General features: G+C 55.7%; 1 protein-coding gene across 22 annotated transcripts in view; it reads left to right on the forward strand.

Moving 5' to 3' along the window:
* Positions 1–25,097, forward strand: part of NCOR2 (nuclear receptor corepressor 2) — a 236,352-nt gene that overhangs the window by 142,364 nt on the left and 68,891 nt on the right. For 19 of the 22 annotated variants that reach the window (XM_086347286.1, XM_086347298.1, XM_086347301.1 and 16 more), the window contains exons 13-17: positions 203–257; positions 2,647–2,745; positions 16,519–16,661; positions 18,454–18,626; positions 20,563–20,625. In XM_086347286.1, coding sequence (XP_086203412.1) covers positions 203–257; positions 2,647–2,745; positions 16,519–16,661; positions 18,454–18,626; positions 20,563–20,625 — 533 coding nt within the window. The remainder of the gene's footprint in view (positions 1–202; positions 258–2,646; positions 2,746–16,518; positions 16,662–18,453; positions 18,627–20,562; positions 20,626–25,097) is intronic. The other 3 variants (XM_086347291.1, XM_086347293.1, XM_086347288.1) reach the window with 2 other exon arrangements.

A 25,097-nucleotide genomic window follows, 5' to 3' on the forward strand; every position in this document is an offset into this window, starting at 1 on the left:
TCACTCCAAGGAACGCCCTCTCTTACCCCTCGGTCCCGCCCGCCGCGGCCCTTCCCACACCCCCCTGGGCTTAATTGCTCCGAGTGGGGCGGCGCCCGTCCAGCCGGGCCCGCGGAGATGGCAGGCGCCCGGGAGCTCGGCGGCCGCCCAGCCGGGCAGCCCCCCTCGGCCTGGTCTCAGGCCCGCCCTTCTCTCCCCGCAGATTCATGCAGCACCCCAAGAACTTCGGTCTGATCGCATCATTCCTGGAGAGGAAGGTGAGTCTGCCCAGGAGTGCAGCGCCGCCCGCCCCTCCCCGTTCCCCTCTGGCGTCCACTCCTGCGGGTAGCCGCTTGGGCTGCTGGTGAAGGACCCTCCCTCCCCACCCACGAGGCCTCTGCCTGCCGGCCCCTTGCTCTCCTTGCTGTGTCTGACAGCGCTTCCCTCCTGCCTCCCTCCTGGGAGCAGCCACAGGCCCCGCCCCAGCCTCCCGGGCCCTCGGGGGCGGAGCTCCAGGCTGGAAAACCCCAGGAGAGCTGTGTGCACCAGCTCCTCCTCCGACGTGGCAGCGAGCATCCTGGCAGATTGGGCCTGGGTTCTAGAAGCTGTGCTGTGCCTGGCGTCCTAATTAAGGCTTTATGGGCAAGAGTGCTGGTCTTCCAGGGCGCTGGATGGAATGACCTTTCTAGGTCCCTCTGATGGTCACTCTATGCTGACACACCTTATGCCAAGCGACGCGTGTGGCTGGCAAAGTCCTCATTCCCTTTGGATAAAACTTGATGGAGAACTGACACTGGAGCTCCACAGGGGCGGTGCCCTTCTCTGCTCCAGCTCCCTATTGGCAGGTGGACACAGAACGTCCTAGGGAATGGTAACGCCCCCTTTTGTGCACCCACGAGGCTGGGCTGGATATGGCCCTAGGTCAGAGTCTGCCATTGGACCCCAGCATCATCGGGGTGGAGCCAGACAAGCTTCCTGAAAAGGTTTACTTTCTGGAGCTGCTTGTCTGGGTGTTTAAAGCAGCATTTCCCCGAATCTTGTTTCTCAGTGTGGGGGTGTCTGCCCACCCCTAGCTTTGCAAATACCCTGCTAGTGGAGGCCTCACGCTTTCTAATTTTGGGAGGGCAGTTGGAGCAGGATCCAGGCGGGTGTTTTAAAGGGTAACAGTTGTTCCCAGCATCTGCCCTTAATGAACTGATACCCATAGAAGGAGGGAGATGGAGCAGCGTGGGGAAGCGAAATCTCTCCTGGCCTGAAAAACCAGTGTAGAGAAGCAAGCCCATAAATAGCCTCTCCCCTGAGTTAGTGACAGCTTCTTACTAGGGGTGTGGACAATGCAGGAGACTCTAGGTTGGGGCTCCCCGGAGATTCAAGCAGGGATTTCAGACATTGGTAATTGAGCAGCACTGTTTGAATGAGGAAATCAGAGGTCTCTATGCTGGAGAATAAACTTTATGGTGTTCTTTGACTAAGAGGCAGCCCAAGCTGAGACTCAAATAGAGCTTCCAGAAGGGTCTAAGCTGGAGCCGCCTGCTGTGCCTCTGGGGACTGGTGTGCCCTGACGGTGAGTGAGGCCAATAGCAGGGTGGGAGCCCAGTGGATTGGCCAGCTTGTGCCCACCCACAGGGGCAACTAAGGCTTAGGGCCAGCCCATTGGTTGTCCGACGCAGGCAGGCACTCTCGTGAATTGTTCAAGGGGAAGTCAGACACCCACATCCCCCAGTGTGCAGATATTGGCATCTGATTATAAAATGTTATTCCGAACTACTTTGCGGGTTGTGCGTGTGGTCAGGTTTAGCCTGGGAGCCACCTCTGTTCACAGTCCGTTCCAGGGAGTGGATGAGGACGCAGGGGTTTGAGGCCCAGCCCACCTCTGCACCCAGCAGCCCTCATGGATTGCCCCTCAGAGGCCAGTTCCTGGCTTGGCATCAGCTCCGGGCATCACAGAAACAGTTTACATCATGTCAGTAATGACTGCCGGCAAAAGCGAGCTGTCACCTGGAGTGGGCCCAGGCCGTGGCATCATCGCGTTCTGTCCTCCAGTTGCTCTCTGTGGGTGACACCCTCTTACTGGTCTCATTTGGACAAGGAGGAGGTGGTGGGGTTCAGAGAGAACCAGCCACTTACTCAGCACGCGGAGGTGTCAGGTCCACATGGAAAAGACCACAACAGAGAAAGGAAACGTCCCAAGAGATGAAGAGCCGCATGGGGACATTAGTCAGGCTGGATGCACGAAGCTTGGAAGAGGTTACTCAGGGCCCCAAGTATTAGGGAGAAGGAAACTGGCGTGAGAGGAAGGAGACTGCAGGGGAGCTGGAGGCCTTGTTCCCGAGTGGATGGCCTGTGACGGCTTTATCGTCACTGCTGCTAACAGTAGCAGCACCCACCATACGGAGAGGTCACACATTTGCAGTGCGTGCTCTGTGGTCCTAAGTCCTTGACACGTAAGTATATTAACTTACTTGGTCTTCATGACAAACTTATGAAGTGTATGCGATAGTACTCCCATGACACAGGTGAGAAAACCAAAGCCCAGAGAGGTTCAGTAAACTAGCCAGGGTCACCCAGCCAGTGTGTGGAGGAAGTGGGATTTGAACCCAGGCTTCCTGCTCCAACTGTACACACTGCACACTCCTCAGAAGTCTTTTCTCTCTCTCTGTCCTGCAGACAGTGGCTGAGTGTGTCCTCTATTACTACCTGACCAAGAAGAATGAGAACTATAAGAGCCTGGTGAGGCGGAGCTACCGGCGCCGCGGCAAAAGCCAGGTGAGAAGGGGGCAGGGCGGGCTTCTGGATGGGTTCCCAGCATGCTCTGCGGCTGACTCCCAGCATGCTTGGCAGCTGGCAGGCCTGACTGCCGCTTGCAGTGATGTTTCCACATGTTTCTTAGCAGTGGGTCCCTCATTTGGGGTCCTCTCAGTGGCAGCTGGGAGACCCTCTCTGGGGGTATTTGTCGTACCCCAACAGTAGGAAAGAGAGCTGGGAGAAATGGCCATTTCCATCTTTAGCCTGGAAAATTCTAGAACAGTTGACTTGGTGACCCGTAGGCTCTGGGGTGAATAGGGTCACATTCCCAGACCAAGGCCTGGGCTTCCGGGATAACTTGGACTGGCTCACAAACTTAACATTTAAAAATTTTTAATAGTTTTTGGTGTAATGTATTTTTGAAGGAAAAGAGTAGCCAGTACTTGAAATTGCCATATTTCAAACATCACTGTATATGACTGAGGGATGATTTAAGTTAGAGTAGGACTTGGCAAACTGAGGCTCTTGGGTGAGTCAGGCCAGCCACTTGTTTTGTGAATAAAGTTTTATTGACACAGGGCCACACACACCTGTTGAGGAATTACCATGGCAGCTTTTCTGTTACAACAGCAGAGTTGAATAGTCATGACAAACTGCAAAGCTTGACATATTCACCATCTGGTCCTTTGTAGAAAAAGTCTGCTGACCACTGAGTTAGAGGAAAAGGCTATTCATTTAACAAAAAATTAGTAAATATGTTAAAGATGATGGGGGTCAGTGGCACACATTTTTAAGGGGGCTCATGAGTGTTTGGCTTCGGGGAGACAGAGGAACGGGGAAGGATTAGTCTTACTTTTGGGCTAATGAGAATCAGCCCTGAGCCGATGCTGGGAGTACTGAGGTTGAGGGCCGGAGGGAATGCTGGGAGATAGTAGGGTGGACTTCTGCTGCAGGCAGGGGGTTGTAGGCGGGACCCTGCAGAAGGCGCTGGACACTGCTGCTACATGCTGGACTGGAACTAGTTGAGGCATATCCTTCTCTGGGGCCTCTGGCCTGGGAGATCGGACAAGGGAAAGGGACGAAGGTCAGAATTAGCAGGACGAAAGAGCAAGACTCAAAGGTTCTGGTAGGTGAGTGCTCGCTGACATTGGCATTTTTCCTTTCCGAGGCCAGCAGGGACAGGACCCTGAGGGTGTCAAGTCCAGCCATCTCCCATGGGGTTCCAGTGTCCACTGTGAAGCAGCTACTCTGTGATCAAGGCCACAGCCTTTGAGGGGTTGGTTTACACATGCCCTGTCTCCTTTCTTGCGTTCTGGAAACTGTGCTTCAGGACTGTGAGTCCATTCCCCTGTTGGCTAAGCCATGTGTAATTAGGGAAGCAAGTCTGTTGGCAGGGGGCAATAGACAACCCCTTACTGCATCCTGAACATCAGGCCAAAATGATTGAGACAGAGTATTGGTTGTTGTGGGCCCAGTCGTTGAAGGGTGGCTGTGATTGGTTTGAGGATAGGGTTTTCTTCTAGGTTTAGCACGGCCACAATTGGCCAGCCTGCTCACCCATCTTACAGATGCGTAAAACTGAGGTGTACTAGCTTGGAGTGAGTCAGTTCTAAAGACCTAGCTGCCACATGTTAGAAATTGAAGTGCATTTAGGAACTTTTCTAGACTGAGAGGCAAGAACTCAAATAAATGCCAGGCAGAGAGCCTAACTATGCTGGCATAAAAGGCAGTAGGGCATGGCGTGGACTGTGGCTAAACAAAGGGCGAAAATCAGGCCTCTAGATTGATTTTAAAAACATCGCCAGGTATTTTTTGAGCATCTCTTGTGTACCAGAACCCCTGCTCCCCTACCTTTGTAGGGACCTTGTGGATGGGCTCATGAGGCCCTTTCTTATGGCTGGGCTGGGTGCTTAGGAGAGGAAAGTGTTCTGAGTCAGATGGAGAGAGACATGGCCATTCTCCTCACCTTATGCTAAAAACCACATTTGCATGGAGGGAGGCTAAGAAAGACTGTGTGTTGGCGTCACCTTAGGGAGGGGGTATCTCCAGAGGAGTCCTGGGGGGTGGGGGGCTGTCAGTGCCTGACGCCCCTGGTCCTGGCTGCCATGCTTTTCATTATGCCTTGCTTGCTGACTCATCTGTCCACTGGACGCTTGTGTGCTGACAATGGCGGCTCCATGCCCAGTCATCTAGACCAGGTGTACAGGGGTGGTTCCAAGTCAGCGTGCCAGTGGTCTGCCTGAGGCTCCATCGAGTAAGGGGTGCCAAAGATGAGGTTGAGGAGCAGCCCCCCTGGAGGACGAGGATAGAGGTGAGGGTGACCTGGCCAGAGGGAACAGCAGGTACAAGAGCGCCAGGGCACGAGAGAGTGCACAGCACCCTGAGAGTCTTAGGAGCAGGAGTCTGAGTACCTTCCAGGGTCTTAAATGAATGAAGAGATGGAGAATCCATGGGAGACAATAGGGAATGGTGAGGCCTGGGGTTAACTAGCTAGCTTGTACCTCATCAGCTCCAGCTGACTACTTGGCCCCGTATTGTCAGATCTGATTTTTTAAAAATTTTATCTAATTTATCTTTTTAAAATGGTATTTATTTGTTAATTATTGGTTGGGATGAGATTTTCATTGCTGCCCTTGGGCCTTCTCTAGTTGCAGTAAGCGGGGGCTACTGTCTGGTTGCAGTGCGAGGACTTACCACTGCGGTGGCTTCTCTTGTCGCAGAGCACAGGCTGTAGAGCGTGTGGGCCCAGTACTTGTGGTGCACAGCACACGGTTGTTGCCCCCTAGCATGTGGAATCTTCCAGAGCCAGGAATCATACCCATATTCCCTGCGTTGGCAGGAGGATTCTTAACCACTGGACCACCAGGGAAGTCCAGATCTGATTTTTTTTTTTTTTTTTTTTTATAATGATGACCTGGAGATCTGGAATTACGTGAAACTGCCTGATTTTTATTCTTAGGTCATGTATGAAACAATGACAACAATATGCTGTATAGGCCAGACAGCTCATCTTTGCTCTTGAAATCTGTTCTCAGCCCACAGGACCTATGGGCTAGAGTGTGATAAGGCTCAGGGAAGAGGTACAGAGAGTATGTGTGACTTGTGACAGAGGCCAGGATCAGGGCACTGGGGGCCCTGGAGTGCTTTATGGCTATAGAAGAAATGTTTGCTTCCTCTTTTCATCTGAGTCGTTCTGGGTCAGCTGTGGCTGTGATGCTGGGGTCATGGGGCTTCTCTGGTGAGGTTTTACCCTCTGCCCAAGCTGATGTGTCAGGCTGGGGCTCCCAGGGTGGAACAGGGATGCAGAAAGAGAGAAGAAGGCAGGGCAGGAGGCCTCCATCTCCTTTGGGGCTTTCCCCTCCCTCTGATCAGTGGGGGCTGCAAGGAGGCGTGGTGTGGTCCCGGCCTCGCCGGGGACAGAGATTTACACACAAACCCCGGAAGGGCTCCTGTGCCAGGCAGATCCACTGCCCTCACCACCATCCGCCAGCCCTGTTCATAAATATGGGATAAATGGGTCACCCCAGGTGTTGACTTTGTGGTCATAACTCATCTCTTGGCCCCGTGACAGCGAAATAAAAGGCAGACACAGGCCCCGCAGCCCCTCTTCTTAATTCAAGATGCACTTACTGGAGTGAATCTGAGCTGCTTTCTCTCTCCATGATTTTATAAAACCTGTGATCCTGCTGATAAATCTCTCAGGAGGTGGGTGGAGGTGCCCCAGCCTGGCATGGATTGTGGGCAGGTATATCTGTTTGGGCGCCTACGTGTGGATGGATGGATGGATGCCCGTGGTGGTCGACCCCCGTGGGTTAATACTGTGAGCAGATGGAGGGGGGCGGTGAGGAGTGGTAAGGCAGGCAGAGACCCTCTGCTCTGTACAGCCGGAAGTGGCAGCTGGGAATGAGCCTGGAGGGTGATTCACTGTGGGCTAGGGAGCAGTCACCGTCTGCCAGAGGCACAGCAGGTGCTCAGGTGACAGCTCGGCTGTCCCATCCTTGTGTCTGACCAACACTTGGCCCACTCCAGTAGCTCAGAACTTTGGGACAGGCTGTGGTCCTGGTGTGTTTCCTGTGGCTCTGGCCACGCCATAGCTAAGGACGGCCACTAGGGGCCGCTCAACTTGTCCGCCCACAGATGCCCCTCAGGGCCCTCTTGCTTCCATTTCTCCAAAGTCTACCCTCGTCGCCCACCTGCACTGAGGTGCTGGATGTATGACACTGTGTGGTCACCCGGCTTCCCTGGTGGCTCATGGTAAAGAATCTACCTGCCAATGCAGAAGATGTGGGTTTGATCCCTGGGTCAGGAAGATCCCCTGGAGAAGGGAATGGCAACCCACTCCAGTATTCTTGCCTGGAGAATCCCATGGACAGAAGATTGTCTGGTGGGTTAACACCTTCCCAGGTTCCCCAGGTGGGCAGAGAGGGCCAGGCCTTAGCCCAGAGGCCATAAAGGCTGAGTGCGCTCTTGGCAGCTGGGGCAGCAAGCTTCTTCTAGGAAGGGGCTTGGTCATTACATCCTGGGGACAAATCCCGCATGTCTGCATATTCCTGCCATGATGCTTAACCACAGAGCAGGCAGCAGGATGTCACCTCATGTGGTCAGGTGACACCCGCTCTGTGACACCCTCTCCACACCCAGTGCTGGGCCCCTGGTTCGTCATGGTGGTGGTTGCCATTCAAAAGTGGGGATGATTACAAAAGCACATATAAAATTCCTGGATGAAAAGCATTGTCTTTTCAAAACAGATGTCTCTGGGCTCAGACCCTCGATGACCCGAGAACGCAAGGCCGCTCTGACGTCCACTGCAAGGCTGCCTGGCCCTGCAGTGGCTGGAAGCAGGGACACCTGTTGGCCATTTGGAATATCAGAGAAGGTGTCATCCTGGGGACTTCCCTGGCGGTCCAGTGGTTAAGACGTCATGCTTCCGATGCAGGGGGCTGGATTTGATCCCTGGCTGGGGAACTGGATCCTACATGCTGCACAGCGCGGCCAAAAAAAAAAAAAAAGAGAGAGAGAGGGTGCCATCCACTTGCTAGAAGCTTTCCCCTATCCTGACAGAGGGAGATTCAGGAATTCCAACCCTTTCACACCCATCCCCTGCCAACCCCACACACCTGAGCTTTGGCAAGGAACCCTCACCCGCTGGACCCCAGTCCCCAAGATCTAGCCATGAGTGGCCAGTGAGCTTGTGGCCAGGGCCCCCGCGTCCTCTCCTTGAGGTGAGTCACCAGCCAAGGCGGGGACCAGCTCCGAGCACCAGTGACGGCACTGTGGTTTATAGTTCATGATTCATGGACAGAGGGGCTACATTATCCCAGCTAAATGCAGTGCTGGAGCCCAGGAATGCTGTGGTCAGAAGTCTCCCCCTGACTTAACTGTGTGAACTGTCAGGGAACCGAGGTTGAGACCAGTGGCCCAGCTCTGCAGGGGGGACTCCTGGCGATGGGGGGGTATGCCACGGAGGTGCGGCCACCCCGCTTTGACCCCTCAGGGCCACGTGGGCAGCTGGGAGCTGGGCTGGTTGTGGTCTCCTCAAGGCCACATGGTCTGTCTTTTCTTCCCTCGTAGACGGGCACAGGGACAGGGCACCCAGCCTTCCGCTCCTGGGAGCTGAGAGAGCACGTCTGGGGAACAGGGCGCCACTTCCTTCCTCCTCTCTCTGGCCTGCAGCCCTGTTCCCCCATCTCTCCTCTCTCTCTGTGTCTGTCTCTCCCCCACACCTGCCCCTTCCCCTGTATCCCTCATCTTCCTTCAGCCTCCTTCCCTTCCCTCACCTCCTCACCCAGGTCCCTGCCGGGGGACAGGTGACCTTGTTCCCAGTTGCTCTGCTCTGCACTCCAGAGACTCCCGCGCCGCGGGCAACTTGCACGGGGGACAGCGTGACCGGAAGGCGTTCCAGGGCAGGGCCAGCCAAGCGGCCGTCCCCAGAGGGAGGGGGCGGCCACCACGCAGTCGGTGCTGGTTCCCAGACCCTGGCTGCCCGGCCCCCACCCCCCACCGCGCCCCGGGCAGATGATGTCACTGGATGGCTCAGCCTGGTAAAGTCTGGAGGGGACGTGTGGCCTGCCAGTCGCAGCCACATTGCCTCCAGGTTGGGCTGTGCTGCTCCCTGCCTGCTGGGTGAGCGTGAGGGGGCCGGTCCCAGACCGCCACCCTGGCTGGGCCTCCAGCTTGGGGGTCAGTCTGACTCTCCCGGGCCGCCCAAGCCTGCAGGAGGTGGCCACTTCCGCTCTGCTGGGGGCAGGCTGGGCTGGATGGGATCATGTCCAGGTTTAGGGCTCCAGCAAGCAGATGTCCCTGATCCCCTGCCCAGTTTTGTGGGCAGAGACCTATGGACAGCTTGTCCAGGCCCACGGTCTCCCAGATACATCCCCGCCCGGGGCACATGGTTCCCAGGAAGGCGGCTGGAGGGGCCAGGCCCCAGGGACCCGACAAGCTGGGCTGCCGTTTGGGGAAGAGAGACACTGCCTTCTCACCAGCCGTGACACAGTGGCAGGGCAGACCCAGCTCCCTCTCTGCACTGTCTGAGGCAGGCCATACCAAAGAGACAGGAAGATGTGGCAAATGTGAGCAGGGATCAGTCCAACCTCCCGGCGGGTGAGAGAGGTAGGGGCTGACAGACCTCACATCCGGGCATTTTAAGCTCGGCTGCCAAGAATCAGGAAAGAGTTATCAGCAGAGCAGCATTCGTGTGGGCCTGTGCCAGCTCGGGTCACCACAGGAGGGGTCCCCGTCGGGGGGATGGGGGGAGACAGTGGCCAAGCTCCAGTCCGTTTTGTCCTGCCTTCACAGTGTCACCATTCTAGGTGATGCCATGGTGAACGAAACAAACCAGGTCCCCAGAGCTGTCACGCCCCCCGGAGGGGATCGACGGTGCACGAGTAAATTACATGGTTATCTGAGGGGGCGGCCAGGGGTACAGGCGGTGAGCCGGGGTCAGGAGGCAGCTGACATAGGAGAGAAGGCAGCTTTGAGGGAGAGAATCCTGAAGGTTTCTCAGAGGAGCTATCCTTTGGGCTCAGACCTGAGCAATAAGAGGAACTGGTCAGGCAGAGTAGGAGGGGGAGTCTCCCAGGCAGAGGGCACCCTGAGTGCAAAGGCCCTGAGGCAGGAGGCAGGAACCAGTGTGACATCTTCCAGGAGGGGTGTGTGTGCAGGGGAGGAGCTACATCACCCGGCCTTGAGGTGTGGACCACTGATTTTATCCCAAGTGGCTAGACAAGATTGATTGACAGTTAAAGCAGAGGCTTGGCCGCCTTAAGCAGGCGTCTCCTCGCAGGCAGAACAGACGTGACGGGTGTGGGTGTTGGATGTTGCTCTGGTTACGCGAATGCATCGGTGTGCGGTGGAATGCTGGTGAGTGTCTGACAACCAGCTTTCAGGGCACAAAGCCCCGATTGTAGCGCGCGCTGATTGCCGTGGTGGAAATACTCCTACCCCGCTGATTCCAGGCCACCAGCTGAATGTAGAGTTGGAAAGGGGCGTGCCTGACACCTGGTGGGACTCGATCCCTCCCACTCGCACCGTGTAGGTACAGCTGCATACGAGAGCACAGACCACAGCCAGTGCAGTCAAGTAATGAGAAAGGGGTGCATTTTTGAGTACTTACTACCTTTGTTTTTACTATAATTTCTTTCATTATAAAGTTACGTGTTTCCACTTTTAAGAATGGCTGTTTCTAACAGCTAACCTGCAAAATTCCTGGAAACTGAAGTCTGCACTTGTGAGCTGGTACAAGCCGGCCCAGCACACCTGTATCTGTGTGTCTTAGAAAGGTCAACAAGGCATCCCCGGCCTGAGTTTTATTTCCAGGAAGACACACGGACTAGATAAGAAGGGTGGGGGCCGAATGTCAGGGAGGGCCTGCCAGCCACAGAAAACTGTTGGGTCTTGGTCCTGACCCCTGACCTCACTCCTCCCACCAAGCCTTGGACTCGTAGGATGTCCCTTCACTCTGCAAGAGAGGGACTCTCAAGGGCAGACCCCTCCCGGATTTGCTCACTGGCACATAGTTCATGCTCAGCAGAGTGTTTACCGAATGAATGAGTGAGATTTTGCTGCAGTCCGTGTTGCTGGGTGTTGGGAAATTCTCGTCAGGTTTTGGGAGGACCTGCCATCTGAGAACTAAATCTCACCAACTCCTCCTTGGACGGTCGCTCCCGCCTCTTCACTGAACTCTCCTCTCATTCCTCAAACTGACAGACACTCCTCCCTTGACGAGCTGCTGCATCAGCCGCAACATGGGGTGGAACACGGCATTCCCTCCCCGCCTCCACTTTCTGAAAAAGGCCTCAGTGGCTGTCCCCTGTCGTCAGGGCACCTCCTGTATTTCCTTTTCTTTTTCTTCTTTTTAAAATGTTTGTTTGTTTATTTCTATTTCACTGCGTCGGGTCTTACTTGCAGCACGCGGGATCTTCACGGTGTCGTGCGGGTTCAGTAGTTGAGGAACGCAGGCTCTCTAGTTGTGGCACGCAGGCGTATTTACTCCAGGGCATGTGAGATCTTAGTTCTCCAACCAGGGATTGAAACCTCGTCCCCTGCATTGCAAGGCGAATTCTTAACCACTGGACCGCCAGGGAAGTAACTGCCTTCCATATTTCTGAGCCAGGGTGTTAAAGCTGGCCAGGCTCTGCCGCCACGTCCAGTATACCGTTCGGTAAGGACAGTGGGCGTTTTCTCAGCCTGCTTTTGCTCAAGTGGGCCCCCTCCCTGAAACATCTCTCACCTTTCTTTACCAAAAGCCTTTGGAGGCTCAGCTCAGAGGCCTCCTCCCTCCTCCCTGTTCATCAGGGTAAATCGCTGTTGCCTCTGCAAGGTGCTGGACCTTTTAAAAATTTTCTTAACATTGTAGCTTCCATGCGTCCTGTCTTTGTCAACTTCGTTCCTTGACTTTGTCAACTGAAGTGCTAGCTCTGTAATGTTGGGGATGGTATTTTCTATAATTTGGTATTCCTCATGGGGGCTCACAGTGTATTTGTGGAGGGAATAAACAAGGGGAATAGGCACACTTTGGCTTAAATGGGAGCTAGAGGAGCCTGTGATTCCCCCAGTCCAGGGTGAGAGGCTGAGCACTTGTCTGTGGGATCTTGCCAGGAAAATGCTGTGTGACCTTTGGCGAGCTACTTCACCTCTCTGTGTCTTTGTGTGCTTGTCTGTAAAACAGACTGTTGGGAGGCTGTTATTAACGACAGGTATGACCTAAAGAGAAGGCCTCGTCCCATGTTCGTTGTGCTTTGTCAGTATTTGTTGTTTTTATTCATAATGTTTTCTGTACTGCTTCCGGTCTGGGGCTTTAGCATAGCGCAGGCTCGGTGACGGGCTGCTTGTCCAGCACTCAGCGCTCGGTGAGCAGGGCTCTCTCAGGGATTTGCACTGAGGACTCTGGCTACCCCTAGATCTGGTCAGGTATTCTGCAGAGCTGTGCTGTGGTTTGGGAGGTGGCGTTCACGTCCAGGCACTGGGCACGAAGCCCGTTGTCAGCATGACCGGTGGTGTGTCTGGAAAGCACAGGCAGACCTCACCGTGGGCTCCAGAATCGTTCGAGATGGTGGAGTCTGGCTTCCGGTTCTTTTCCCGGATCCACAGGCATCACCAGCTGCTAGTGGCCAGGGTCCTGGGTGTGTTTTGTGAAACAAGGACCACCCCCCGACCCTGCCCCAGAAGCCTGGTTCCTCAGAGTGTGGTCCGGGAACCAGCAGCATTGGGGGATGGGGTGGTCCCTGGGAGCTACTTAGAAATGCAGACTCTCAGGCCTGCTCTAGGCATGCTGAGTGAGGATCTGCGTTTTTCCAGTATCCCCACTGTGCATTTCTGCTTGAACAGTGCTTGTCAGGGACAGGCGGTGGTCAAACTATGGCTCGCAGGCCTAATCTGGCCCCCTACCTGCTTTTGTAAATAAAATTTTATTGGCACATAGCCACGCTTACTTGTGTACATTTTGGCTGCTTTCACACTATAAACGGCAGAGTCAGTAGTTGCGAAAGAGACGGGTGGACCAATGCCCTAAAGTGTTTACCATCTGGCTCTTACAGAAAAAGTTTGCTGATCGTCAAACCTAGCTGCCTATTGGAATAACCTGAGAATTTAAACATGCTGATGCCAGACTGTCACCCTGAGGTCCTGATATGACTGGTGTGGGTGGGGTCTGGGCATCGGGACTTCCCAGAGCTCCCCAGGTGACCTGAGTGTGCAGCTGTGAGAACAGTGGCTCTAAATTGCCCGTGAAACCCAGCAAGTGCAGTTTCGATCAATGATGGGCCTAAGATTAGAAGCGAAGCTCTAGTAGGTGTGAATCGTCCCAGAGTTAGCTGTCACCGTGTTTGCTGTCCTCGAAGGCTATCAGGGACTGAGCTGGTTGACAGGGACCTGGGATTTGGGGCCTCCTTCTGGCTCCATCAATCTCCCGGATCGAGTGGACACCAGCCTGCTGACCTCCTACATGTCCCAGGCAGCTGGTCACTATTGTGCCTGACGGTCCCTCCCAGTGGAAGCCAGGTTTCAGGCCGGGACTGACCTGGGATTTCTCTCTTTCATCCCCTCCACTCACATCACTCAGCTTGAGGTACAGGGACACCTCCTCAGAGGAAGATGGAGTTCAGGCCCCAGGAAACCGGGAGCCCATCCATGGGGCTCTGTGCCCTGGCTCCAGAGTGACCCTGAAGTCACTTCTCCCGGAGGATGGGATGTGGGAGTCACCCACCCCTGCCCTGGGGGGCTTGATAAGAGTGTCAAGCTGGAGGCCACGGGATCTGGCACTGGGATTGCACACCTGGGTGGGAGGCAGCAGGAATAATGACCAGGTTCTGGTGCAGATCAGGATTTCAGAGCTTCCCCCTGAGACTGGCAGGATTGGGGAAGTCAGGGGCGGGGTGGCGTGCTGGAGATGACGGGAGAGGGGCTTGGTTGTGCCTGGGGTCAACTCAGCCTCTGGGTTTGAATCCTGCCATTGCTGTTGCCCAGCTTTGTCAGTCACCCTCACTGTGCCTTAGCGTCGTCTTCTGTAAAATGGGAGTGTGATGGGGGTTGGTAAAGGAGATGAGGAAGTGCATAAAACATGTGCCAGGTACGGGGCACTGGGAGCTATTTTTATTATTAATGCTGTGATGTTGATGGTTATACAGGGGAATGGGTGGTTATGGGCTGGCCCAGGCCCAGGTAGGGGCTCGAGGAATCTTGCAAGAGGGACAAGGTAGCCTTGATGAAAAGGGACAAGGATGCCCATAGACGCCCCACTTGAGCCCATGATGCCAACCAGAGTGTAGAGTCAGGTGAAACCCTCAGAGGGGCTTTGGGGATGACAGGATCAGGCCTGCTCCCCATCTCTGAGAGCCCCCCCTTTTCCCTCCCTCTGAGACGGTGAGGCTGTGCCTGTCTGAACCTCAGTTGCCTCTTGCAGAATGGGAGCAGTGGTCCCTGTCCTTTCCCGACAGAGGTAGGCTAGGGCAGTAGATCAAAGAGTATTTGCAAGGCGTTCGGCACGGTCTGGTCCAGGGAAGGAGTGGCCACAGTGGACGAACCCCAGGTCACCATTACTGTTGGTTTTTCATCTTCTGTATCCTCAGAACTTCAGAGGGGCCAGGAACTGATCAATAGACCGTGCACAGCACAGCGTTGGGCAGGTAGTGAGCTCTCGGAAAGTGCTGGCCTCTTCCTCAGTGGGGCTTTTGGAGGATGTGGGGAGGGCTGAGTCAGGAGGGCCCTGGGCAGGAGGGCGCAGGCGCAGACTTCCTGGGAGCAGCCCCAGTCAGTCGTGCTGTGTTAGTGCAGGGCTGGGGTCTGCGGCACGCTGCTGCCTGGGTCAGCAATTCGGAAGCTGCCTCTGCTGGCCGTGCTGGGGGCAGATAGTGGCCTGCTTTGTGGCCCAAGGGTAAGATTCCTGGGGGAGCTGAAGACACTGCCCCCAGCCTATACCCAGGGAACAATGACAGGTGCTCCTGGAGTCAACCACTGGGAGGAACAGCAGATAAAGCTTCGGAGTGAAGCTGCAGCCCAGTTGGGCATTCTTGGCACAAAGTCCAGCGATGATGTTTCAGGAGGCATCAAGCCCCCTGAGGTTGGAAAGCCCCAGCCCTGCCCTTCCGGGCCCTGGGTATCAGGTTCCTGAGTGTACAGAAGCCGGGCAGGTCTCACAGGTGAAGACAGCAGCCATGCCGAGCAGCCCACGGGGCAAGGGTCCCTCCCCAGTTGGCCATGCCATCTCCCCTCACTCTGGATCCTGGTCCCTGCTGCCCCGCCTTCCGTCTTCCCTAGTGGTTGGAAGTTTAGTGTTTCAGGGTTTGGGGTGGTGGTGAGGGACAGTTCAAAGACATTGGGCCACCCACTGGGAATTGACAGCGACGTAGCAGGGGGCGGAGGGAGGCTCTTCTGCCCCCTTGCCCCTCCTCTTAGAGATCAGAGGGAGGTTCTTGGGGAAGGGGGCAGACCCGAGCCAGGAGCTTCCTGGGTTCACACTGCTGCAGTCTCGGAAAGCCCACGGTTCCCATGAATACCCAGACCCCTGCTCTGTACAGATTGCCTGTAGCTGACCCCTGTGCTCAGCCGTATTATGAATCATAAATTAAAGCTACAGAGGAGGGCGGGGGGATTGGGGGAGGTGGCCAAGGCAGCCTGTGCTGGGGATGGGCATGTGTTCCTGGTGTGGAGGAAAGATGGGGAGAAAGGGAGCCCCCTGCCCTATGCCCTCACCTTCTCCATCTGCTTGGGTTTCTTTCTCCTTGGTTTAAATGTTGGTGTGACCACACCCCTCAGCACACATTGAAAGGCTTTGCATTTCGTTTTTTTTTTTTTTTTTTATTTCATTGACTCATGGGGATGGAAAGATGGTCTGCTTTGGCAGCTGCCCGCATGGAGCACTTTGGGGGTGGCTAAGAGAATCAGTGTGTGGCTTAAAAGAAATCAGGCAGGACAGAAAGGAAGTCGGGTGGCGGTGTGGGGAGGCGCTCGCCCGCCCTCCCTGTCTTGCCGAAGGCAGGGTCAGCAGCCTGGCTGACTGGGGCAGGTTGGCCAGCTCCGGCTCACTCACTCGGGAAGGAGATGAAAGGAACAGGCCTGCGGGAAGGGGGCTGGTTTTGTTGTGAGCCCCTTTGATCTCTCCTGTCCAGCGGGCCTGCTCTCTTCCTCTTCAAGGGCTGACTGACTGGAGAGGAAGACCAGGCCTGCGGCAGCAAAAGCAGGCCCTCGTCATAGCAGCAGCCATCCTGGAATGGGCCTGGGGACAGCCCTTCCATCTACCCATTTTACAGACGTGGAGACTGAGGCCTGGAGAGCTGGCCTGAGCTTTTGTCTGGGGCAGTCAGGCAGGCAGGCAGGCAGGGGCCTCAGGCTATGACCCAGTTTTCCCTGTGTTCACCCTGCTCTTGCCTGAAGCTGACTAGGGCCCCACCCTCATGCCTTGGGGTTCCCACCACGCTTAAATACTGGTGCCAGATGCCAACTCTGTAAGCATTCTCTCGTTTCAGCCTGCCTATGCCTGGTTGAGGGGTAGGCATGCTTTCAAAGGGAAGAATCGAAGCACAGAGAGCTTAAGACTCTCATCCAAGGTCACGCAGTCACCAAGTGCCAGAGGCCAGGCGTCTGACACGAACACTTTCTATACCTTGCCCTTTGACTCCTGCCTCCCAGTGCCCCAGATTGTGGGGCTTTCTGCCCAGCTCACAGTGCAGGTGTTGGAGAAGGGGGCTCCCCCGGACTCCCCATCCCCTCCAGCTCTCTCAGTCCAGGTGCAGAGCCTCGCCTGCCTGACTGTGTCCCTCTCTCCCCGACCGCCCCCTGCCCTCCCCTGGGGCCTGGCAGCAGCAGCAGCAGCAGCAGCAGCAGCAGCAGCAGCAGATGCCCCGTAGCAGCCAGGAGGAGAAAGATGAGAAGGAGAAGGAGAAGGAGGTGGAGAAGGAGGAGGAGAAGCCCGACGTGGAGAATGACAAGGAGGAACTGATCAAGTAAGGCCAGCCTGGCCGCCCTGCGGGGGGCCCGGCCGCAACCCCCAGGTGGCAGGCGGGCGGGCAGGCAGGCGAGCAGGGGGGCCCTGGTCGATACTCAGCCTGCAGGCCACCCGCCCTCCGTAAAGGTGTGTGAGCATTTGCCATCTATCTACAGCAGATCTCCTGCTGAGAAGGGAAGCGCTTTTTCCTTTGCCGGTCCCCTGGCAGCACACACCCACCTCCTCCCCCCTTCCGGAAGCCTGCTCCTCTCTCTTCCCTCCGCCTGCCCGCCCTTTCTCTTGAAGCCTCTGGAGACCTTAGAGACTGATGGCTCATTTGAGCTCTACTCCTGAGCTAATAAATCCAGGCAATGACTTTGGAACTCTTTGCCTCGCCCCTCCTCCGCCACCTCCCCGTCTTCTCCCCTTTCCTCGGCTGAGTCTCCTGAGAGCTGAGAGAGGGAGGGGGGAGATCTGAGAGGACAAGGTACACACAGGCGGCAGCCCTCACCTTTAGAATTATCGCTGTCAGTGTGAGTTCTTGCAGATCAAGGCACAGCCTCGCCTCGGGGCCCCTGACGGCCTCCCGTGCCTGCCAGGGGTGGAGCACTGCCAGCTGGAGATTCACTCCGAGCAAGGGGTGAAGGGGGGGTGGGCACAGCTCAGCGCCAGGTACCTGGAGCGGGCTCAGGAATGTGGCTTCTGAGAACATCTGGCTTCGTTACCCCCTGTCTCCCAGACGCTCCTGCGAGGGCCTTCAAGAAGATGAATGGAAGGCGGTGGTGATAAATCTGAGCGGCCCTGCAGTAAACTCCCCTGAGTCGGTTTCTGAGAAAAGTCCCAGCCCCAGCTATTGAGGTCACATGCTCCCCACACACCTGACTCGGCCCGCATCAGGCCGGCGGAATACTCTCCTCTCGCGTTTTCTGCATGACCCAGCGGCCCATGATAACACAGAAGGCAAAGTTAGCATTGTTTGCAGGGAGACATCTCCTCTTTGGGGAGTAAAGTGGCCTGGAGTGTGTACCAGCCTGCACCCCTATGCATTTAATCCAGTAATCTTGCAAACGGATAGCAGAGAGCATCTCTAGCTGATGTATAAAATGGGCTTGCAGGGCTTCCCTGGTGGCTCAGTGGTAAAGAATCCACCTGCCAATGCAGGAGACACAGGTTCGATCCCTCGTCTGGGCAGATCCCACATGCCTTGGAGTAACTAAGCCCGTGTGCTACAGCTACTGAGCCTACGAGCCTAGAGCCCGGGAGCCACAACTCCTGAAAGTCCATGTGCCCTAGAGCCGGTGCTCTACAGCAGTAGAAGCCACTGCAATGAGAAGCCTGATCACCACAACTAGAGAGTAACCCCCACTCTCCACAACTAGAGACAAGCCCTTGGAGAAATGAAGACCTACCTATCCCGGCCAAATAAATAATTAAAAAAATGGGTTTGCAGATAGCCACCAGCCCATACCCACATTGGATGAATAAAATAAGCCAATCAGTTACCTACCAGCCCACATCCCTATTGGAGAATAAAGCAGATGACAGCTACCAGCTCTCACCTCCCTTTTGATAAATAAGATGGCATTGCAGACCTCTACCAGCCTCATTCCCTCATTCTGGTGAATAAAGGAGCCTTGCAGACTGCTACCGCGTCACCCCGAGCTTCCCCCCCTTTTTCCACTCCCATGGACTAGTAGAAAATCGCTGGCAGCCAGCTCTCATCTTGCTAAAGAAAAGCAGGTGTCTTAAAACTGCCGTTTAGGTTCCTGGCCCAGGTGAAACCATCCCTGTCTCCCCTCTCTGGCCTTTAGGGAGAAGACGGATGACACATCTGGGGAAGACAATGATGAAAAGGAGGCAGTGACCTCCAAAGGCCGAAAAACCGCCAACAGCCAGGGGAGACGCAAAGGCCGCATCACCCGCTCGATGGCCAACGAGGCCAACAGTGAGGAGGCTGTCACCCCACAGCAGAGCGCTGAGCTGGGTGAGTCTTGGGCTGGGGAAGGGGCGCTGACCCCCAGCGGGCTCAGAATCCCAACATTGGTTGCAAACTTGCTATTTGACCTGCAGTGAGTTCCTTGACCTCTCTGTACCCTGCCGGCTTCATCAGCACCAGGGTTGTGAGTAATGCCTGTAACTGTGGGGTTGAGCATTTCAGTGACTTTGTGTGTAGGAAGAGCCTAGAACAGTGCCTGGGGCGGGTTCGCTGGCCTTCAGCTGTGATCCTTCCAGAGCTGGAGAATTCACCTACAAATCCAGAGCACCAGTTTGGTTTTGTTTTTCAATCAGAAGATCTGCCCTCGGGTCTTCCCAAGGCTTTCACTGCCGTGGGCCCGGGTTCAATTGCTGGTCGGGGAACTAGGATCCCACAAGCCACACAGCATGGCCAAAAAACCCACCCCTTTTCAAGAGGGCCTGAGTGCTGCTGTCCCTTCCAGCCCTGGGAGGCATCTGGGTTTGTACCATCACCTCTGTGGGCCTCAGTTTCTCCTGCTCAACAGATGCCCACCCCTAGGTGCTCTGAACCTAAGGTGGGCGAAAAAAGAATTGCATAGCAATTCCCAAGTTTGGCCACAGGGGGGCAGCCGGTGTGTGCTTGTCTATACCATTTTGGCTGTTTGGAGCCTGCCCTCTTGTGTCTGCGGGAACTTCCACCCGAGGCCTGAGTGCTCAGGCTGAGGCCCCAACCACCTGGATGTCTTCCTAGGGTGGGTGTTGATGGAAGGGATGGTTTCTGTCTCACAGATGCCCTCCTTGTCCACACCCGAGGTTTGTGCCAGGCTTCTCTCCCTTCTCCCTGCGAGAGATCGTTTGTACCCATTTCATAGATGGGCTATTTGAGCCTGAGAGAAGGGACATTGCCTCCGTGAAGTCATGGAGTCAGTTGGGATTGAAACCCAACCCACTGGCCACAAATACCATTCGGCTCCTGTAAGCTCTTGCTGGCTGCCCCTTGGTGCCGGTGTGCCCGGAGGCACAGGGCAGGAGGGCTCTTTTCAGTAGGGTGTTGGTGCACCTGACCTCTAGGGTCGTTCTTCTGGACCTCAAGCTAATGTTGAGGCTGGGCAGTGGGGTGGAAAACACGAGCCTGGTCCCTCTGACGGGCTCCCCATCCCAGGCTTGGCTTCCAGAGCCTCCCTCTGGGGGTCCTGTAGGCAGGGGGAGGGGAAGTTGGCCATGGCAGCAGGGAGCTGGGGAAGCTGCCCAGACATTCCCCCAGGGGTCAGCAGCCTTTACCGAGTACATACTCTGTGCCTGGCGGTGTTCCAGGCACCAAGTCCATGAAGCTGACGTCCCTCATGCTCACCCCTCTCACGACGTCTCAAGCGACTTTCAGGGAAGGACCGGGGCTCACGCGTAGGGGATCTCGGAGGAGAGGCTCGGAAATAGCCACAGCAGACCCTTCCTTGGCCAGCTTCCCGAGGGCAGCTGCCTTACTTCTCAAGAACATGAGCTGCCTCCTCCATGTGCTCTACAGGTCGGAGCAGGGTCTAATAATCACCCTGTAGAACAGGGTCCCCCAGCAGGGGACAGGGGGCCACCTCTGGGTGCATTTTGGATTGTCACAGCTGGAGTCGGGGCTCCTGGCCCCTGCAGGGTAGAAGCTAGAGCTGCTGCTCAAGCCCCTGCAACACCCGGGGCAGCCCCCACCACAGAGACTCATCCGGCCCTCGTGAGTCCATGCTCAGATGAGGTCCCTGCCCATCCAAAGCTCCTGTCCCTCCTTGTCTCCTCACCCTAATGCAGTCACCAAGCTGTCAGGTGTATGCAGAGGCCCTGGACTGCCTCAGCTTCCCCATCTGTGAAATGGGGTGATTGCACACACTCCCCCCATCCCAGCAAGTGCCCCAAGCTGCCAGAGGCAGAGAAACCTCCCCTCTGCGGACTGCCGCCAACACACCCGCTATCTTCCTTTTCAGCTTCCATGGAGATGAACGAGAGTTCTCGCTGGACGGAAGAAGAGATGGAGACAGCCAAGAAAGGTAAGTGGTTTCTGGCTGCTCTCATCGCCCTCGATGTGTATGCAGGCCCTGCAGCTTGTGTGGTGGGGAGGAGGTTGACACGTGCCCTTATGGGGTCTGTGGTGTGGTGTGCAGGGGCCAGGCTCCGCTTCCAGGTGTTCTCAGACTGGCCTCGTCTCTTCAGAGCCTCAGTTTTGTCCTCCAGAAAATGGGTCTGTGTGACCACGTTGTTGGGGGACAGCGTCCGTGGCCTCTGGGGCCAGCACATCATGGCCTTATAGACAGAGTGGTAGCAGCTCTCCTAGGCGCCTTGAGGGGAGGGGCAGAGCCTTCTGGTATCCACTGCTGTGGGGTCACGGTGTCAACCCGTCCCCTCATCAGCTGCACTGCGATGCCGACCCCACATCCTCCGTGGAAGCCATCAGTGTGTCCCCATTGTTCATTAGAGCCTGTATGGCTGGGCCCTTGCCTCCCCTGCTCAGTGGACTGTCTCTGAGCCTCAGTTTTCCCATCTGTGAGATGGGAGGGGTGTCAAGATGGGCCCAGAGAAGCCAGAGATAACAGGCACTGTCGGGGCTGTGTCGGTGTCGGTCCCCCGGCCTCATCTCTGGGAGATGTTTGGGGGCCATCAGACTAGCCTTGCACCAACAGGAAGGCTGAGGCTGGTGGGGTCGGGGGGACATCTGAGCCCCGTTCACAGACGCTTTCATTCATCTGGACCCCAGCCCTGAGGGGTGGTCTTCTTTCTGGACGTTTTGTGGGCGTGGAAGGGAGGGGCAGAGGCTGGGGATGGCTGGGGTCCTGAGTTGCTGACCTGCCCCACCCCCACCCCCAGCTCTTGTCCCAGAGGTCCTTCTGAGGCCCCACTGCTGACGTGCAGCTTCTTTGTGCCCAGAGTGCCAGGTCGTGACTCAGGGAGGGAACAAACGGCCTTTCTAATGGGGGACCCAGTTGCACAGGGGCGGTTGTGTGTGAGGACAGCCAGGCCTGGAGGCTGAGACCTTGGACTGCGGGCTGAGTGCCCTGCTCCCGCCCTCGGCCCCAGGTAGGGGAGCCGAGGGGCCTGAGCGTCTGGTCCTGGTGTTTCAGAAGCTGATCAGGTAAAGACTCAGATGTAGAGAACAAGCATATGGACTCTAAGGGGAGAAAGAGGGTGGTGGAATGAATTGGGAGATTGGGATTGATATATATATATACACCATTGATACTATGTATAAAATAGATGACTAATGAGAACCTATTGTTTGGCTCAGGCTCTACTCTGTGCTCTGTGGAGACTTAAATGGGAAGGAAATCCAAAAAAGAGGGAGTATATGTATACGCACAGCTGATTCCCTTTGCTATACAGCAGAATCTAACCCTGATTGCTTCTCCAGTGGCTCAGTGGTAAAGAATTTGCCTACATTTCAGGAGACCGGGTTCGATCCCTGGGTCGGGATGATCCCCTGGAGGGCATGGCAACGCATTCCAGTATTCTTGCCCAGGAAACCCCATAGACCAAGCAGCCTGGAGGGCTACAGTCCATAGGGTCCCAAAGAATCGAACACGACTGAAGCGACTGAACACGGGTGTGCAGAAACTAACACACACTGTAAAGCAGCTGTGTGCTGGTGTGGTTAGTAGCTCAATCGTGTCCGACTCTTTGCGACCCCATGGACTGTAGCCCGCCAGGCTCCTCTGTCCATGGGATTTCCCAGGCGAGGGCAGTGGAGTGGGTAGCCACGCCCTCCTCCAGGGGAGCTTCCCGACCCAGGGATATAACCCGGGTCTCCTGCATTGCACGCGGATTCTTGACCAACTGAGCCACCAAGGAAGGGACTTTATTTAGTCCAGTAAAAATTAAAAGAAAGGAGAGAGAAACTGATGAGGAACAGCCCCAGACCTGGTCAGGCCCTCCACCTGGGACCCGACCCCTCCCCTCGGGGCTCCTGTCCAAGGTACCCTGCCCCTTGGAGGCTCCAGACCTCCTTCCTCCAAGCTCCCAGCCTTCAGGCGAGGCGGAGCAGGAGGAAGGGCCCAGCTGGCCCTCGGCATTGTGGGTAAGAGGAGGAGCAGTCATGCTTCCTGTCGTGGGGGAGGTCCTACTTCAGCATCTCAGAGGAGCACGAGTGGGGGCCTGTGGGCATGGTCTCTAGCTGCCAGGGCACAGCGGGTGCTGTCAGCCCTCCAAGGGGGCCGTGTCATCCTTTCCTTCTGTCTTCTGTGTTTATTTTGTGGTTTCTGGTATGGATTTCGCCGTGGGGTGCAACAGAGACTTTATTTGAAAAATGAGTGATTTTTCTCCCCTGCCTTTAATTTTGGTGAAACACACATAACATCAGATCTACCGTTTTAACCATCTTAACGCGTACGATTCAGTGGCATTAAGTACATTCCCAGTATGGTACGACCATTATTCTAGAACTTTTCATCACCCCATATGGAAACCCCGTACCCATTAGCAGCCACTCCCCACCCCCCACCCCCCAAGCCCTGCCAACCTCCAGCATCTACCAGTCCGCTTTCTGTCACCATGGATTTGCCTGTTTGGGACTTTTCCATGAATTGAATCATACAATGAATGCCCTTTTGTATCTGAGTTCTTCCCCTCAGCATCATACGGTCGAGGTTCATCCACGTCCTAGCCTGTGTCAGCACTTCATCCCTTTTTATGACTAAGTGGTAGTCCTCTGTATGGACATGCCACATTCTGTTTATCCATTTGTCCGTTCGTTGACGGATGCTTGGGTTGTTTCCACCTACGAGCTCTTGTGCCTAGTGCTGCTGTGAACATTTGTGTAGAATCGCATGGTTTTTTTAAACCACACATCAGACCCTGAGATCTCAGCCATTGGCAGTGATATTGCCCCAGGGGACCCCTCCATCACCACCAGGGCCGTGAGGGGCTCCACGTGCACGTCCCAGGGCCGCCAGCCTGAGCTGCGTCTTCTGTCGTCATGGCAACCCCATCCCTGGCTCCCTCCTTGTTGCCCGGGAACGGGGAATTGGCTGCGCGGCCCTCTCTCTCCCTTTGGGAAGGGCAGACCCAGGGACTGGGAGGACGGCTGGGGATGACTCATCGGCTGAGCCGGGAGTGTGCCCCACTGTCTCAAGGTTGGGTCCTCAGGGACGGCAGTGATCTCATCCTGAGTCCCAGCCCACAGAGACGGTGGTGTGCGCGTCCCCCGGGGAACAGTGCATGCCGAGGCCCTGCTCAGTGACATTTGTGATGATGTGACGAGCGCCAGCGCGCTCGTCCGCTGTGAATTACAGCAATCTGCACAATTACCGCTCAGGGTGGCTGCTAAAGGCGGCGTGTTCCAGGCAGCAGGAGGGGTTCAGGGTGGAGAGGCAGGTGCTGGCAGCCCCCAGGACTCCTTCTCCACAGAGAGTGGGGATGTGGGGGAGAGGGTAGTTCCAAGGCCCCCAACTCTCAGAAACCCAGAAAAGTACCTCAAGCCCCGCTGTGTCCAAGGCAGATGGCACCCACCCATCCTCCTACCCATCACTCATATCAGCCCAGTGCTGTACCCTGTGCAGGGCAAGGGTACCAGAGATGAGCCAGCTCTGTCCCTCCCTCGGGGAGCCCAGGAAATGAGCATCCAGGTGTCCCCGAGGTCTTGGGACCACTGAGCCTGCTCTGAGCATCCTGCGGGACTTCCAGTAGCCAGGCCTTGTAGGACAATCTGCAGACAGTCCATCATCCCCAGAGAGATACTGGACCTCAGCCTCGGGGTCTTTTAGCTCTGTGTTATCAGGCAAACCAGTCGACTTCTCCGTGCCTTGGTTTCCTCATCTGTACAATGAAAACTCAAGGTTCACCCACTGTATTAGTTTCCTGGGGCTGCTGTAACAAAGCACAAACTCAGGTGGCTTAAAAACAACAGAGACGTGTTCTCTCACAGTTCTGGAGGCCATGAGTCCGAAGTCAAGGTGTTGGCAGGGCTGGGCTCCCTCCGAGGGCCCTGGGGGAGGATCCCGCCTCTTTTCTTCTAGCCTCTGCTGTTGCTGGCAGCCGTCGGCGTTCCTCGGCTTGTAGACATTCCAATCCCTGCCTCCATCTTCCATGGCTGCCTTCCCTCTGCATGTCTCTGTCCAGATTTTCCTCTTCTTATAAGGATCCACCCTAATCCAGCATGACCTCATCTCAACTTGATCGCGTCTATAAAGTCTTTTTCCAAATAAGGTCACATTCGCAGGTTACAGGTGGGTGGACATGAAATTGACGAGAGGCGGGGGACACTAATCCAGTACGACTACTTTTTTTTTTTAATTATTTATTTATTTTATTTTTGGCTATACTGGGTCTTCATTTGCTGCGTGGGCTTTTCTCTAGTTGTGGCAAGCAGGCGCCACTCTCTAGCTGTGGTGCCCAGCCTTCTCACTGTGGTGGCTTCTCTTGTGGAACACAGGGTCTAAGTGTGCAGGCTTCAGTAGTTATGGCACGAGGGCTCAGTGGTTGCAGTTCTTGGGCTTATCTGCTCCGCAACCATGTGAGATTTTCTGCTATCAGG

Source organism: Bos grunniens, chromosome 17 (genome assembly GCF_055505025.1).
Source record: "Bos grunniens cultivar Pamir isolate PY7600 chromosome 17, Bosgru_T2T1.0, whole genome shotgun sequence".
Taxonomy (NCBI): Eukaryota; Metazoa; Chordata; class Mammalia; order Artiodactyla; family Bovidae; genus Bos; species Bos grunniens.